The following is a 15,775-nucleotide window of genomic DNA, read 5'->3' on the forward strand; positions in this document are numbered from 1 at the left end:
CGTAATAGTATACTATCGGGAACGATAACCGGTATGGAGCATCAGCGTTGAACAAGACGCAAGATTGTGCTAACCTTCTGTTTAGTAAAATATTTCATTTCCCTGGGTATATTTAAAAAATACGATTTTCGTTAGGAGATCATATTCTGACAATCATGAGCACCTGACAATTTGGTATTTTTGTATTGATAGCTGTCAGTTTCATATTGATCACAACGAACAATTACCAAAATATACATCGAAAATGATTTCAGTATATTCGCGTAATCGCATATATATACTTGCTCTAGGGTGCATCACATTGTCGGTTATTCACATGCAATGACAATGTTCTGTTGTACACCGGCTTGTATGTTTAGAAATTAGGAAATAAGACAAGCTTCGATATGAGGATGATGTACTTGTTGGGATGCGTGCTTCGGATTTTCCATAATCAATATATCTGAAGTAGCATCCCTCTCAATTTTGTTAACTTGTTGATGCTTGGGTAACGGTAATGATTTTCGGAAAATGGATGAATTCGTGCCCTCCATCGTGCTATCAATTCCGGGTTGTATTCTTGTTCGCACTATACATATTAGAAGGCGCAGGCATATGATGTGCTAATCGTTATTGGGTATAAGCATACCGCTCATAATCATTCAGTTTGTATGAGAAAGTTTGTGACCGGATCCGGATATTCACTCTGAATCGATAAACCAGAACCAATGACAATATTCAAATAAACATGTCGATTCACAACCCGTGTTTTATTTCCATGAAAAATAACAAGGGATATGTCAGGCGATAAGCGACAATTTTTTGTTGTTGAACAAACAACAACGACGACGACGACAATAACCACAACAACCGCAAGGGATATAGCCTACCATCATGGTCATCCGTTCGACTATCATTAAGGCTATCGACACAGTGAACGGCATAGTATGCATATCATTGGAGCGATATGTCCACAGTCAAATATGCGAACCATGCTCAGCAATCATATCATGTATCCCGAGTTACGTTGAATATTAACGACACCGAAAAAACGATGCATATATCTTTTCCCTCCGCATCGACGATACAATCTTCATCCCAATCAACCGCTCGAATGTAAGGTTCATCGGGACATCATCTTGACTCGACACGACACGACTCGACTCGACATCACTTGACTCGACTCGACATCACTCGACTCGACTCGACTTGACTCGACTCAGACGTGACTCGACTTGACTCGACTTGACGTGACTCGACTTGACTCGACTTGACTCGACTTGACTCGACTTGACTCGACTTGACTGGACTTGACTCGACTTGACTCGACTCGACTCGACTCGACTCGACTCGACTCGACTCGACTCGACTCGACTCGACTCGACTCGACTCGACTTGACTCGACTTGACTCGATTTGACTCGACTTGACTCGACTTGACTCGACTTGACTCGACTTGACTCAACTTGACTCGACTTGACTCGACTTGGCTCGACTTGACTCGACTTGACTCGACTTGACTCGACTTGACTCGACTTGACTGGACTTGACTCGACTTGACTCGACTCGACTCGACTCGACTCGACTCGACTCGACTCGACTCGACTCGACTCGACTCGACTCGACTCGACTCGACTCGACTCGACTCGACTTGACTCGACTTGACTCGACTTGACTCGATCTGACTCGACATGACTCGACTTGACTCGACTTGACTCGACTGGACTCGAGTCACCTCTAAAAATCCTATTAGATGACTTGACTCGAGTTACATTCAAAAATCGAGTGACTTGACTTGACTTGACTCGAGTCAAAATGCGCAATGACACGATAATGCTCGCGACTCGAAGGTAGTGACTTGATCCCAGCACTGGTGGCGGTCTTACAAGTGATTCAGCACCCGCGTGTCTGCGAGACGATGAAGGGTTTTCAGATATTTTTCATTCGCGGAATTTGACGACAAACCTTTATTCTCCGGTAACAATATCGGATACGAAAGTGACGTTGAACTGATATGGACAACACCTGTTCAAAAATATAAACTGCAACAGCCTAAGGGACTGGAACGAAATCCCCCTAAGGTGATTGTTCAAATTGGAGTGCGTCAGGGTTGTAACCAGGTCACAAGGCTCCGAGTCACAAGTCAATCTCACTTTTATAGTTTTGACTGGAGTCAAGTAGAGTCATTTCAATTCACCACCGAGTCAAGTCCGAGTCCAAGTCAGCGAGCAGAGTGCCGAGTCCGAGTCATGGAATTGTGACTCGAGTCCGAGTCCAAGTCATTGTGTTGACTGCTCAGTTTCCAGTTGAAGTCTTGGTAAACCAACTTTTTATAACTCTGTTTGGTGATATCGAATGGTTCGCATTTATAATATACCAATTTTGCTCACTTTTAGCAGTTTATGGTTGCATTTCCAAGTACCAGTACCAACAGACGAAATCCCAATAGTGTGTGTTGGCTTCGGAATTACAATGAAATGTCGGTCTTGGCCGTCTGAGTCTCGAGTCAATGACTTGGTTCGAGTCATGCGCAATGACTCGAGTCCAAGTCGATTCAATACACAGAATGACTCGAGTCGAGTCGAGTCATTTCCGTATTTTGAATAAATGACCCGAGTCAAGTCGAGTCATCAGAAAATCGTGACTCGAGTCGGACTCGAGTCATTACAACCCTGGAGTGCGTTGACGAGTCGGTACTGATTGCAAAATCTTTGATATCGGGTTTTATTCTTCTATGGAATCATCAATGTATCTATGAGCTCATATCAACGATGGCTATTCGCAGAAATAAACGGCAAGGGTCAAGCACAATTGGAACTGTAGATATCGTGGTTTGCGTTACGGTGCTTTTCATGCCGAGAAACAAACACGATGAAATGATGAAGTCGGTAATCATGATATAATGTAATAATCAACTCGGGGAGAATCGAATGGGCCTGGATTGAGACAGCTGTTTGCATCGTGGCAACCTAAACATGAAATTTCACGCCAAGTTTGTTCTGAGTCAGATGCTGAAGCTGCGATCTATTTTAAATGACGTGAGGTGAGTTGGAAATGAGGCAAGGCGAGGTTTGAGGAAGCGGGCTAAAGAGTGGCACTATATTTCCGTGTACTGGATGAAAGTCTGACACATTGCGCGACACAGGGAAGCGTTTACTAAATATCTATATAACTTTGTTCCCTGCTGCGGGGGAAAGCTTTTGTTTTGTCAAATATGCCGATACCGCGTTCAGAGAGAAAGCATCATAATATCCCAGTGCTGATGATAGCATAGCGGATTGGATGACATAAGCAGTAAGACTATTATAGGGGTTAGTGTATCTTAGCAGAATAATAAGTCGTCGCAAGGTACAATCTTACTTTAGGGCCTATGATGATGTCCTTATTTCCACTGCAGTAAAACCATTCCTCTGCCCGCTCGTGTCCGACAGTAAAGTCATGCCGAAATGATGGATGCCTGATCATCTTTTCGATTCCAAATCGCCACCCACACTGGGCAGATGCTAAACAATATCTTGACATTAGCTTGCGCCTGTTATACATGCATAGGGGTGTTGGCACAATTCGTCAAGTATGAATACATGTCGAAAGTTGATTGGCACGATTTAAGTTGAGTGGTGGCACATGACATTTTTGACTATCGAGATTTCATCATTTATTTCGAACAATGATGTTTTTCTATTCACTACACAAGTATTGTATGCGTATATGCCTATATTTTGTTTTCATGTAGGGAGCCTTCCTATCACGTCATCCAAGCAGACAGCACAAGGCAACACGCTTTCACGGAAACGTCATTTCCGCCAAGTTGCGACCGAATATCAGCGTTAGAATAGACCAGTTCTCGAATGCAACATTACGATATATTTGGCTCGGAATCGAATCAGATATGTAGGCCTATGGGCCCACCTGACTATTCAGCCGCTAAAGGTTAGAAGCTAAAAACATAAGCAGCACGAGCCCGGTGTGTCACGAATGAATGAGTATTTAAGCAAAAAAGCGGATACTAACGAGGACTGGTTGCGTGTATTGCATTGTATTTAACTGCATATTTGGCTACTAACCCGTCGCAGCTATTCCCTGTGGCACATTATCGCTGAATTGGTAATTCGGCATTTCGTCGTGGAGTGTCATTTATATATTAGGGATTTTGTTACATTCCACGAAACTATAGAGCGGATTAGGATTAGGATTATTATAGATCCAATAGTATATACGTTCATATTTCTTTTCTCGCGAGCCCGTGCCACATATAACGTATCGAAAACGTGTGCTTAATCACTGATTTATTGAACTTATTCAACGGCTAATAACAGCTGTCATTGCAAGCATTAGGCTATATGTCGCAGTGTTCATAGAAACGAAGAATGTGAAACCGCAGTTGTATACTCATGCTTTGACATGAACGAATCTTGCTGCAATATGCAAAGCATTTCCCATTGTTCATTCTAGTCTGCGCATTTGGCGCCATGACGAGGCATTCTACTGTTATCAACTATACATTATTCTGCAAAACACTGTCCCGAATGCATCATGTTGCCGCTACGCGCGACCCAGCAGAGTGCATTTAGCTCAATTAGCATATATCGATACCAGAATCCATTCTCGTTATACAATACTCGCTATTGCATAGTGTTTACACTGTTCAATAACTGATGTACTTTGTCACGATGGCCCATGTGGACATATGATTTCTTTAATTAACCGAAATGATGCAAAATGCCTCAGTCGACGAGAAGCAACCCTCAATATGTACAATTGCATATACATTCAGTCACTTTCTCAAACATTATTTTGCAAGCGGGGTATTTGTTGATAAATATATCGCAAATTGAAGTGGTGTTCATTGGTTAGGCAATGACGGGTGTGATCCAAAAGTGACAGCAAACCTTTCGAATTGTTATGAAAAGTGACATTGTGGTCTTTGTGTATGAGGTAATTTTATCACGCATAGTGTATCTGCTATTGAGATGTGATATTGCAGACGTCGCCGGTTATTTTGTATCGAGCGAAATCTCTACCAAACATCGTCATCATTTCGAATTTTATGATTGTTGTTTGTCAGTACTGAGTGGATACTGCACGTTTCGTGAATTCCGTTTGATATAATATATCCAGCTAAAACTTTGTATATGATTTATTCAAGTCTCCAAATACTGGTTCACGACATTGCCAATAACGCCAAAAATATAAGTGGAAATGACTAAAATAAGCTATATTTGACATTTGCGGCATATGATAAAATGAATATACCTGAGCTTGTGACATTCGAATATGTTAGATCAATACATTAGGACTTACTGAAATTCAATTGTTGTCTATATTCAGGGGTTAACCGTGCTTGTATTCACAGCCTGTCTATTTAGTTTAACGGCTTTCGAGGATGATAGCCGGCAAAGTGATAGTTTACTTCTTGGCATTGATATGCATCAGTCGCGTATCTATTACTCTTGGACAGATTCTTATGTTTCCTAGACAAGGTTTGCTATAATTTTCTAAAATTTTCTATATCAATCAATTCATTGGTTATTTGTTGTAAGACTAATAAATTTTAAATACGTATGCTTCATACAATGGTATTGACATTGTACTTGATAGAGAATAAAATCAACCACACATTGACATCACCATTCAAATAGGTCGGTGAATTCTGACAGGAGAGAAAACCTTCTATTTTAGGCCATGATAGTCAGCTGGAGTCATGCATCACATGAGATGGTTTCTACGTAAGAAGCGATGTTTTATTGCTCAATTTATAACGTCACAATCAGATCATATCACTGACCAAAGAGCGTCCCAGGGCTGTGAAGACGCAATATGTTCGTGACAGAATTCCTTTTTCCTAAATTTGAAAAATGATTCTACCCGACCAGGGTCACTTTTTGGATTGACTTTGCTTTTATTTGAGTCATTGCGCCTGGCGGGCACACACCATGTGAGTCGATACAATCTACATGACTTGATTCCAGTTATATATTTGGATTACCCTTTTCTCACATTTTCCTACACTTATTTAGAGATGTGAAAATCGCGCAGTTGTTGCGCGACGAGATAGCGTATAGTGTAGGCTTACCATACGTCCTCTTTCAAGAGGATTTGTCCTCTTTTTTGACTTTTTTGAAAGTGTCCTCGGACGTGTCCTCTTTTTTGAGATTTTGTCCTCTTTTTTGAAAATTTAGGCAGATTTAGAGCAAATTGCGAGTGATATGCCGCATATTAGCACAGAAGTGAAGCTCCGGCGGGTATTTCGGAGTGAAAAACGGTGATTTTAGTTCTGAGCGAAAAGATGACCTTTTTTTTTAGTCATCCACCTGGCAATGTGGAGTAAAAAACGTTATTTTGAGCTCTGAGCAGAGGTGATGACCTTTTTTATTTTTTTTTTAGTCAACCGATCACAAAGTGGGAAAAATTACCCGGTTTTTGAGAATTTTACTCCGGTTTTGCAAGTTGCAAATTTCTGAAAAAGTGTCCTCTTTTTTGATTTCCAAAATATGGTAAGTCTAGTATAGTGGTATAATCCGCAGATGCAACACCAATGTATTGCAGGTTCGAGCCCGCCATCTTACCCGCATATAGGAGGTGTCTTACAAAATGCGTGTCACATTAGGCGTCACTATAGCTTCTTTCGTTTTTTAACAATAATCATAATGAACTCAAATCATGACTCGACTCGGTTCCAAAATATGGTAACCCTACGAAACATGTATTACAAAGCTACAAATTACCATTAAGTGTTGTAAAATTGACATTATATTCTTTGTAGTAGGATAAAATTACGTATTTGAAGTTTGAACGTACCGCATCCTTCTTACTTTTATGTCGTCATAACGAGTGATACTTGATTAGCCGAATCGAAACCTAATACTCGATCCAGGATTGAATAGCTCAGGTACTCGACTTTGTCAAGCCCTAAATACAGGAACTTGTCTTTATTGTGGCGTTATATACGCGTTGGTGAATCTATTTCTTCTTGCAGATATTGCATCCGGTATACCAAATCCACAGATGTGTATCGATGGTCAAGGTATGAACGATTTATGTTTCTCTGCAATGTGAACAACTCTCACAACTGAATATTTTCAATACCGAATGGCTGCATTTATTTATGTGGGGATCAGGCCAGGCGTAGGGACTCGATTTAAAGATTTCATTTATGTACTGGTTTGATGGTACTTGATAATTCGATATTTCATCTCAGTATTCGAAAGGACTCTCTCTCCTTCTATTCGCAGTAAATGTCTAGAAAGCAATGTTGGGATCAAGTCACTACCTTCGAGTCACGAGTCATTTTGAGTCATTGCACATTTTGACTCGAGTCAAGTCAAGTCAATCGATTTCTTGCGATGACTCGAGTCAAGTCAAGTCATGAGTCAAGTCACAATTCAAGTCAAATTGCCTTTTCGAAGTATGAGGCATGATTACGACATTGCATTTTGCTAGCTGTCTGAAATACAGATTGAGTGGTCATTGATTCCGAACCGATGAACGAATATAGAGTTAAATATACACGCAATAAGGCGCTATATCGCTCACATATACGTGAAACTGTTAAACTACGTAAGTAATTGCATAGCCGCAGTTTATAGTTACCAGCCAAAATAGAGAATAGAGAAACGAATTGATAAGATGCAATAGCCTACATTACCCATTTACAAATTGACTATACAATTTGAGCCTGCGCCAATGGTATAGGACTATAAATTCGAATTCAATTTCAATAAAACAGGAGGTTGTTTAAGGTCAGTACAGATAACAGAAATATACATTTTGCTATTGAATTACTTCACTGCTAATTTACGACAGCGTAATCTGTAAGCTTCGATCACTTCGTTTGCGGTCAGTTTGGTTGTGAGATAACAATGGAGGCTCCGTAAAACGCACGATCAATGAATGATTGGTCGCTCTCACGGGTTAAAACAGGGGTGGGCAAACTACGGCCCGCGGGCCGCATGCGGCCCGCAACACCGTTATGTGCGGCCCGCGAGAGTCTAAAGAAACTTTTTAAAAATATTGATAAAATATATAGCCTACTAAATATCGAATTAATGTAGGGACTTGATTAAACTTTTTCTTAGTATATTTCACCATTATAATTTTGAGACAATGGTCCCCAAACTGGGGTACACGCCCTCCTTGGTGGTGTGAAGGCATCTAAAGGGGGCGCAAAGCTGAGCTCAACTGAAAAAAATTTTCGCGCTCCGCGCGATAGTGATCCAATTCATAATCATTGCTCTGTATTTAGCATGAATTTCATAGTTAGAAGTCTCTCCTCCAGAGTCATAACCTTCCATGCCATCAAATTATCCGTTATGTTTGCTTGCATCCTGTTTGCGTTTCACCATCATAAAGGGTAGGAGGGTTAACAAGCTTGCGATGAACCACTGTTCTATGGTAAATACTTCCTATTATAATTTTTATGTTTAATTTCTGGCGCGACAGCTCGATCTCAAGGCCTACGCAGTTTGAAAGGTTTCAACTGGTAAACATCACAGAAATCCTAACCGAAATTGACAATATTCGTTCTCGGTATGCGTAGAGTTGGGGCATTTATATATTATCTACACATAGTAGAAGTGTGTTTGAAGCTAACATGGTTATGATGCTGTCAGCATTGTGTGTCCTGGAACCGCACCAAAAGTGGAATTAGTAAATCAATGAACAGATCGCTGCTCACAGACTTAAATTTCAATCCGCTTCTAACCGACTTTAATCTCTATAGATTTGACAAATTGGTTATTGAGGTCGACCAGCCGCTGAAATCTCGCCACTATATTTCTGACGCGAGTACAATATCATCAAAGCAATGTTTTGTTTGTTTTAAATAACCACATATATTATCTCCATGTCCTCACTATATTATCAAATACCAATATTGCGTTTTTGTTCATAATCTCAATTTTATATAGTGCGGCCCGCCAATGGATATAGATGTTCAATGCGGCCCGCGAGCTCAAAAGTTTGCCCACCCCTGGGTTAAAATATTCGCGAACAATCCGAACATATGCAAGATACGGTGACTTTCATCGACACCGATTACTTTATGACTTGAAATTGACTCGTGAATTTTGATCCAAGTCACGAGTCAATGCCCATTTCTGATACGTCAAGTCAAGTCAAGTCATTTTAGCAAAGTGACTCGAGTCAAGTCATACGAAAAAGGTGACTCGACGCATTCCAACACTGCTAGGAAGGTGGATACTATTCAGATATTTTGTGTATGAGACGTAGCTCATAGACCTTCGGGTATTTTCCAATTCTTTTCGCGTGCTTTGGGTGCACAGTTCTAACGCTACCTCAGCATTAATCTCTCCTGGTGCAAACTTACAATCCTGTCTAGACGACCAAAATAGTAGCCTAGCAATGACAGGAAAAGTCGGTGGCGTTACGCCATTATATAAATAAATTCGGTCTTCCACATGTACCGATCTTGGCGCCCATGTATGTGTATGCCATAATTGTGAACAATATCTTTTTATACTTTTATTATCAGTACGCGACTATTTTACTCATATTAACCAGGATCAATGTTGGTGCGCAGTACAATGAAAGACAATAGTCCAATTTGTCATCATTACGGCAATTTTTTGTTGACATGCCAAAAAAGTCAAAATTATATCAAAATTGTAGCTTTAGGTCAAAAAATGTCAAAATTTTAAACGAAGTCAGAATTTTGTTACAACCTGCATTTCGTTTGTATCGTAGACTTTGCACTGTTGGGTAACTTATCATTTGGAATTTTACAGCTTGTAGCCTACTATAGGCCAGTGGTCGATAACCTATGGCTCGCGAGCCATATATATGTCTCTTTTGGGTATAATATGAATGGCTCTTTGATAAGTATTTATTTTTGTACTGAATTGATCAATATTGCAGCGGTTCGTTGGTAAATCTTCATCATGGCCTGTATAATTATTCTCGTGGCAGTATAAACATGTGTTTGAGAGGTAAAGACAATGTCATCTTCAGGTTTAGGGGCTTGGACCCCCTCGTTTCAAAATCATCAAATTTAAGTTACTGTCACGCCGGCGGCCAATATCACTCGAAAATTCTATTCACCCGACTCGGAATCTTGAATTGTGCGATGCGTTCATTAATCAAAGATCATAGCATACATGGAGACGCCCATTTCAAAACGCAGTTTTCAAATACGCATCGTTTTCCTGATCCACGGCGCGAATGAACTGATATGGATGTCACAATTAAAAACTCGAATTACAAACAACGTCATAGCTAGGGATGGTGTGAACCTCTGAAAGGTTCAGGTTCGTGTGAACGCGAACGTGAACCTCATGACATCACACGACGTCATATTGCTAATTCCAATCCTATCTTTCAATGAAGTGATAGCCTATATTAATGTACACGATACCTAGCGACGACTCGGGCCACATAATGACATAATGCTGAAGTACATTTTGGCGACTTAAACGTCACTAAATGTATCAACTGGGGCAATCATATGATATATTACTCCCATAAAATCAATATCATCCGTCGTTTTGCCAATAATTTTGAAGAGGTGTTGCCAGGGAATATAAGCTTACGCCTTAACGATCTTGACCAGAACGGGCAATGTATTCGGTTTATGAGTATTGCTACATTGGTATTGGGCAGAGTGTAATACAGGTTTTTATACTTGCTACCGATATTAGGCTACCCCAAAAGTTATGCTGCTGTGACCAACACCTCAATCGCACGGATTTGGTTTTAATGATACAGTAAACATATGAAGTGAAGATAGACCCCGTACGCTAGCTAGATTTGTTACATCAAGAAACGATATCAATCTCATTGATTGGTTGAATCGCTCTCTACATGTTATGTATGTCGCTCGTGATGTTATGTGATTGCGGGTCAGCTCGCAGCAGAGAGTCACTATATATTCACAAACGGAAAGTTGGATATTTAGAGCAGAATTTATGTAACAAAGCAAGTAAAATCTTTGAGATTGTCAAACTGCATGCTCGTTTTGAGTTTTTTTTCTGCTGCCGGCGTCACTCATAGAGTGGCCCGCAGTTGAAATGCAATAAATTCGAACCAAAGATGCCATTATGAAGTGAAAATTGTTATATATGAGAAAGGTTCACAGTGCAGAACCTACCAAGGTTCTGTTGTGAACGCGAACCTCCAAATTCCCGAGGTTCACACACAGAACGCGAACGTGAACCTCGCGTTCACACCATCCCTAGTCATAGCTATTCACGTTCTTGATTGGTAAGTATAGCTCTGTGTAGTACCGGTGATAAAATGTAGGTGTGTAGCGCAACGTTATGTTACCTCCAAATACTTTAAGAATTGAGAAGTCGATAAGTATTTAGATTTTCAGAATCAGTGTGACAGTCACATTCGGTTGATATCAGATATAATAAATTATACGCTACTTACGATGAATTACGTTATTAATGGTGAGACTTGGCCCGTCTTATGCCTTATCTCTCGTTGCGAGCTTTATTTTTGTACAATAAATACCAGTTTTCACATGAAAATATGGCGCACACGAGGAATCCCATGTGGTGAGTTCGAATTAGTGATATCATGACGTCACGAATTTTCAACTGTGACGTCACCGTTGATTGGCATGTATGGCTCTTTGGGAGTTGAGATGGAAAAAATAGGGCCAGTGTGGCTCTTCGGACAACAAAGGTTTCCGATCACTGTTATAGGGCTACCGTTGTATACGGCTCATTATCTGCTCATTGTGAATCATAAACAATAAAATGAAGCAAATTGGTTGGCATGGTGTTGTGCTCAACGTACCGCAATACCCTAACTGCAGCAAGACTGCGTGGGCTTTGCATGGTTCTTATATCAAGATGCGCATGATGAAAAATTGTGATGTAGATACCATTGTCAGAATGAAGCAGCACTGCGTGGTCACCAGCAGTGTACGCACAACTTAAGTGATGTCAGTCAGCAACTGCTGCTGTTAAATGTTCTTTCTCCATTATTGACAAGCGACTTAGTAAGGACAGACACTTTCTTCCCGAGAATGTAACAGCTGGAATTCTTTATACGTCCAGATTTCGGTAAAATTAGGTTTTTCATGTAACAATTTGTCAGTTTTTGAGTTACAAAAGGTTTTTCAGGCCAAACTACTTCGGTAGGACAGACAGTTCCAACGAAAAACGAAGATAAGTAGTACAATTTTAACATTATGTGGGAAACACCTAATTTGCACACGCTAGGTCAAAATTTGGTCAAAATGGAGTTTTTTAATGTCAAAGTTTTGATTTGTTTGGTCAGAATCTTCCATTTTGTAGGCAAAAAAATCTCCCTAGTCATCATCATCAACGGTAAAACTTGAATATTGCTAATTTCAGGAATTTGTAAGTCAACTTTGGGGTTTGCCAATGGTTCGGAAATCAGATCCCCGTGCTGGCCCGCATTCTATCCAAACAACGTTAGCTGTACCCTAACATTGCTTCCGGAAACCGCGAGATTTATCCAGCTCAATATCAGTGATTTTGCTATGGAAATGTGGCAAGACTATCTGAAGGTGAGTGTTAATAACCAGCAAGAGATTCGTCGACCGAGAGAAATCTCCTATTGTATGGCAATATGGAGAAAGACTTACTCTTCAATGTTCTATAATTGTTATTAGGAATAATTAATATTTATCTTCGTCTAAAAACTAATCGTCTTTAAGATATTTCACAATAAATATATATATGGAAACAGAAAATTATTTATTTGCAACACTATATTTTCATAATTTTTCAAATCGAACATTTTCAAATGATCACTAAGAATTCCGTGACAGACTTGGGAATACACAATGCCACATTTTAACTATAGAGCTACAGCCACTAGCATTATATAAAAAATATCATGAATTACTTTACAACACGAGGTTGTACAAATAATACCTCATGTAAAATGCAAAAGTCAACTCTCAAATAAAAAAAAACTAATGTATGGTACTCCGGTGTGTAACGTGCCACTGCAATACTGAGTGAGTCTTTTGAGGTAAATCGCCGTGGACTGTTTTGTTTTTTATGAAGTTCATGTGAGAAAATCTCACCGTTAAATACTGATATTTGAGCTATTTTTAGAACAGGCTAGTGTGCGACACATCCAGTACTTACGGACGTTGATGACCAATAGAGTAGCCTACAGTTAACGCTGTCGAAATATAGCAGTAAGCCTTTCTATTTTATACGCGAAATCGCTGTAAATTATGGTGTCGTGGACCGTGTTTAAAAACTATGATCCTTTTCAGCTCGAAGGACCATCGCAATTTATCGTTTTTGTTGATAATAATACTCAGAGCTTCATTGTAACATTATATTCCAACGACTCTTCGGTCCCTGACAATCTTACTGCGGAAGTGATATCTGACAGAACCAACAACGAAAAAGGATTCCAAATCAGCGCTACGTCTGGTAAACTGAAATCGTATTTATGTTTACGCTTGCTACTTTTCGTTTGTCAGCGGACAGTAGGCTAGTTGGTTGTGGTATACCCACCAAGGCAAGAAAGCGCGCGATTCGACTACAACACTAGTTGTGGCCTATATAGTAGGGAGACAGAAAATACTTGAAAACACTGATCTACACGACTTTTGCGCCACGACTTCTTTGGGTCAACTATACTTAATTTGGGGTCCCTGAATACGAATCTGACTATATTTTTGCTCCATCACTTCACGTTTTTGAGATATTCTATATGTAGAATATTTCGACTTTCTCGGGCTACTTGCGGTACTAACTGAAGTGATAATGTATTTTTACAACTACTTCAACATCTACCAGAACAGTATTCTCGATGAACTAATTACTTTTGCAATTTGGATTTTGTTAAGTAGAAAGTAGTTCGGGGATAATATCGCACCACTATCTTGAGTTAAATTGTCATAAGAAACGCGTAAAATAGTCTCTGAATCACGGTAACTGAGTATATTTTTTCGAAAAACCATGGGTGGTGTCATTATAGTCATTTTGCGTTACATTAGGCGATACATCTTGCGATTTCGCATGAAGCCACCTCTGACTAACTGTTGAAAGTATGAGACCACCATCCCCCGACCAAATATACTTTGATATTTACTGACTTTCAGTAATTCTCAGACCTTCCATTTCGTCATCCACTTGAAGTAGTTTTGTGCATGTCTTAGAAATGGCTACTTCTACTTGTAATTGAGTAGGAATATAGGGCGTTACTTGTGCTACGTGAGTAGCAACACTGATCACTTCGACCGACCCAAGTTCATAGGAAAATACTACGGCAAATCAGAAACCACCAAAAATGTAAAGCTTCTTAAAGCTGTCGTTTAATCATTCAAAACACAAACAAAAAGCCTCGAAATTAGCCAATGCTCGTCTCTGGCTCTGTTCCAGCATAGAACACGTGGTATTTGGTGTAAGCCACATAATGTCCTATGCCGAGAGGGATCGACTGTCCTAGAACGTTGCATATCTATTTCTATTGTGAAGTAACCCGCACTTCAGGTTTCGTGTTGAGCTGTTAGTAAGCAGTCTTCATTAATCATGTTGTCTATAATAGACAATGCATAAGAAGCCCTTCATATCATGGCAATAAACCAAAAGAAAAACAGTTAAGAAACAGCTTTCCTCGATTCCGTTAAAATGTGACAATATATAGAAACTGGAGACGAAGAATTAGCATGATACGTACAGGTGGAGATTAATGATGATAAATTATTTCAAATTATCATGATAAGCACTTTTTTCTTTGAAAAAGCAGACATCCTGTTTCTTTTAATGTTTCAAAACAAGCTTAAAGGACCACATATTCTGGTCATGTACCAGAGTGCACAATTCTCTTCTACATAATATACCAACAAGACAAGGTTTATTGTTTGCAAACTTACGTTTTAGGAAAGAACAGTGAGTTGCCCAAAAATGCATTGACTAATTAAGTCTGCAGGACGGATGTATAAAGATAGATAACGTATGGAACTAAATTAGGTACGAAGCTACCAATCACAATCTTTTAACGAAGCGTGGTATATAAAGATGATACCTGCTGCCGACTAAAAATAGTTGCATCCACATATAAATTTATGGATCGAAAAGAGGTCCTGATCGAAAGAAGATAGAGAACCATTGGATTCAAGCTCACCGAAAACTCAGTTATTCTGTTCTACAGAAACCCAGGTTTCATCATTATAGATGATCTCAATAACAATATTTGATCTGTTGCTGTTGTTCGCTGACGGTAAGGTCACTAACGAAATCCGAAATTTGAATAATTTATGAAAATGAGAAAAATACGTATCGAAAAAATCTGAAGGGATAGAGAAATTATGACGATAAAATCGCATTCAGCAACCTAAAATTAGCCTCAATCAATCAATAAACTTTGAGCCATTATTTTAAATATGTAGACCAGTGTAATTTTATGGGTCGAAAAGAGCTTCTGATTAAACGAAGATAGAGAATTACAGGATTCAAGTTCACCGAAAACTCACTCGTTCTCTACTACATCAACCCAGGTTTCATGATAGATTATTTCAATAACAATATTTGATCTGTTGCTGTCGTATGCTCACTGTGATGTCACGAATGAAAGCCGAAACCTGATTACTTTATGAAAATGAGAAAAATTCATATGGAAAAAATGTGACAAATCGAATTCATCGACCTTAAATTAGCCTAATTCAATCATAGAATTTTTTTCGAAATTTGTACACCAGTATTATTTATGATAATCTCAAGATTACATTCCGTGAATTAGTTTATCACTGCGTGTTGGCAGAATGTTTCCCCAAATGCAATTTACTCCGACTTGCACGAGTTATGGGGTCCGTGAGAGATATTTTTAGTTTTGCGGGATGT

At 39.5% G+C, this 15,775-nt stretch overlaps 1 protein-coding gene across 2 annotated transcripts in view; it reads left to right on the forward strand.

Annotated features, from left to right (window-relative positions):
* Positions 1–5,280: 5,280 nt before the first annotated feature.
* Positions 5,281–15,775, forward strand: part of LOC145441979 (uncharacterized) — a 36,849-nt gene continuing 26,354 nt past the window's right edge. Inside the window, exons 1-4 of one of the 2 annotated variants that reach the window (XM_080319940.1) lie at positions 5,281–5,458; positions 6,955–7,002; positions 12,299–12,474; positions 13,198–13,360. In XM_080319940.1, the coding sequence (XP_080176066.1) occupies positions 5,362–5,458; positions 6,955–7,002; positions 12,299–12,474; positions 13,198–13,360 (484 nt within the window). In that variant the 5' untranslated portion in view covers positions 5,281–5,361. Of the gene's footprint in view, positions 5,459–6,792; positions 6,868–6,954; positions 7,003–12,298; positions 12,475–13,197; positions 13,361–15,775 lie in introns of those variants that run through there. The other variant, XM_080319941.1, reaches the window with a different exon arrangement.

Source organism: Botryllus schlosseri, chromosome 6 (assembly GCF_051294905.1).
Source record: "Botryllus schlosseri isolate E-star chromosome 6, Bs_hap1, whole genome shotgun sequence".
NCBI classification, from domain to species: Eukaryota; Metazoa; Chordata; class Ascidiacea; order Stolidobranchia; family Styelidae; genus Botryllus; species Botryllus schlosseri.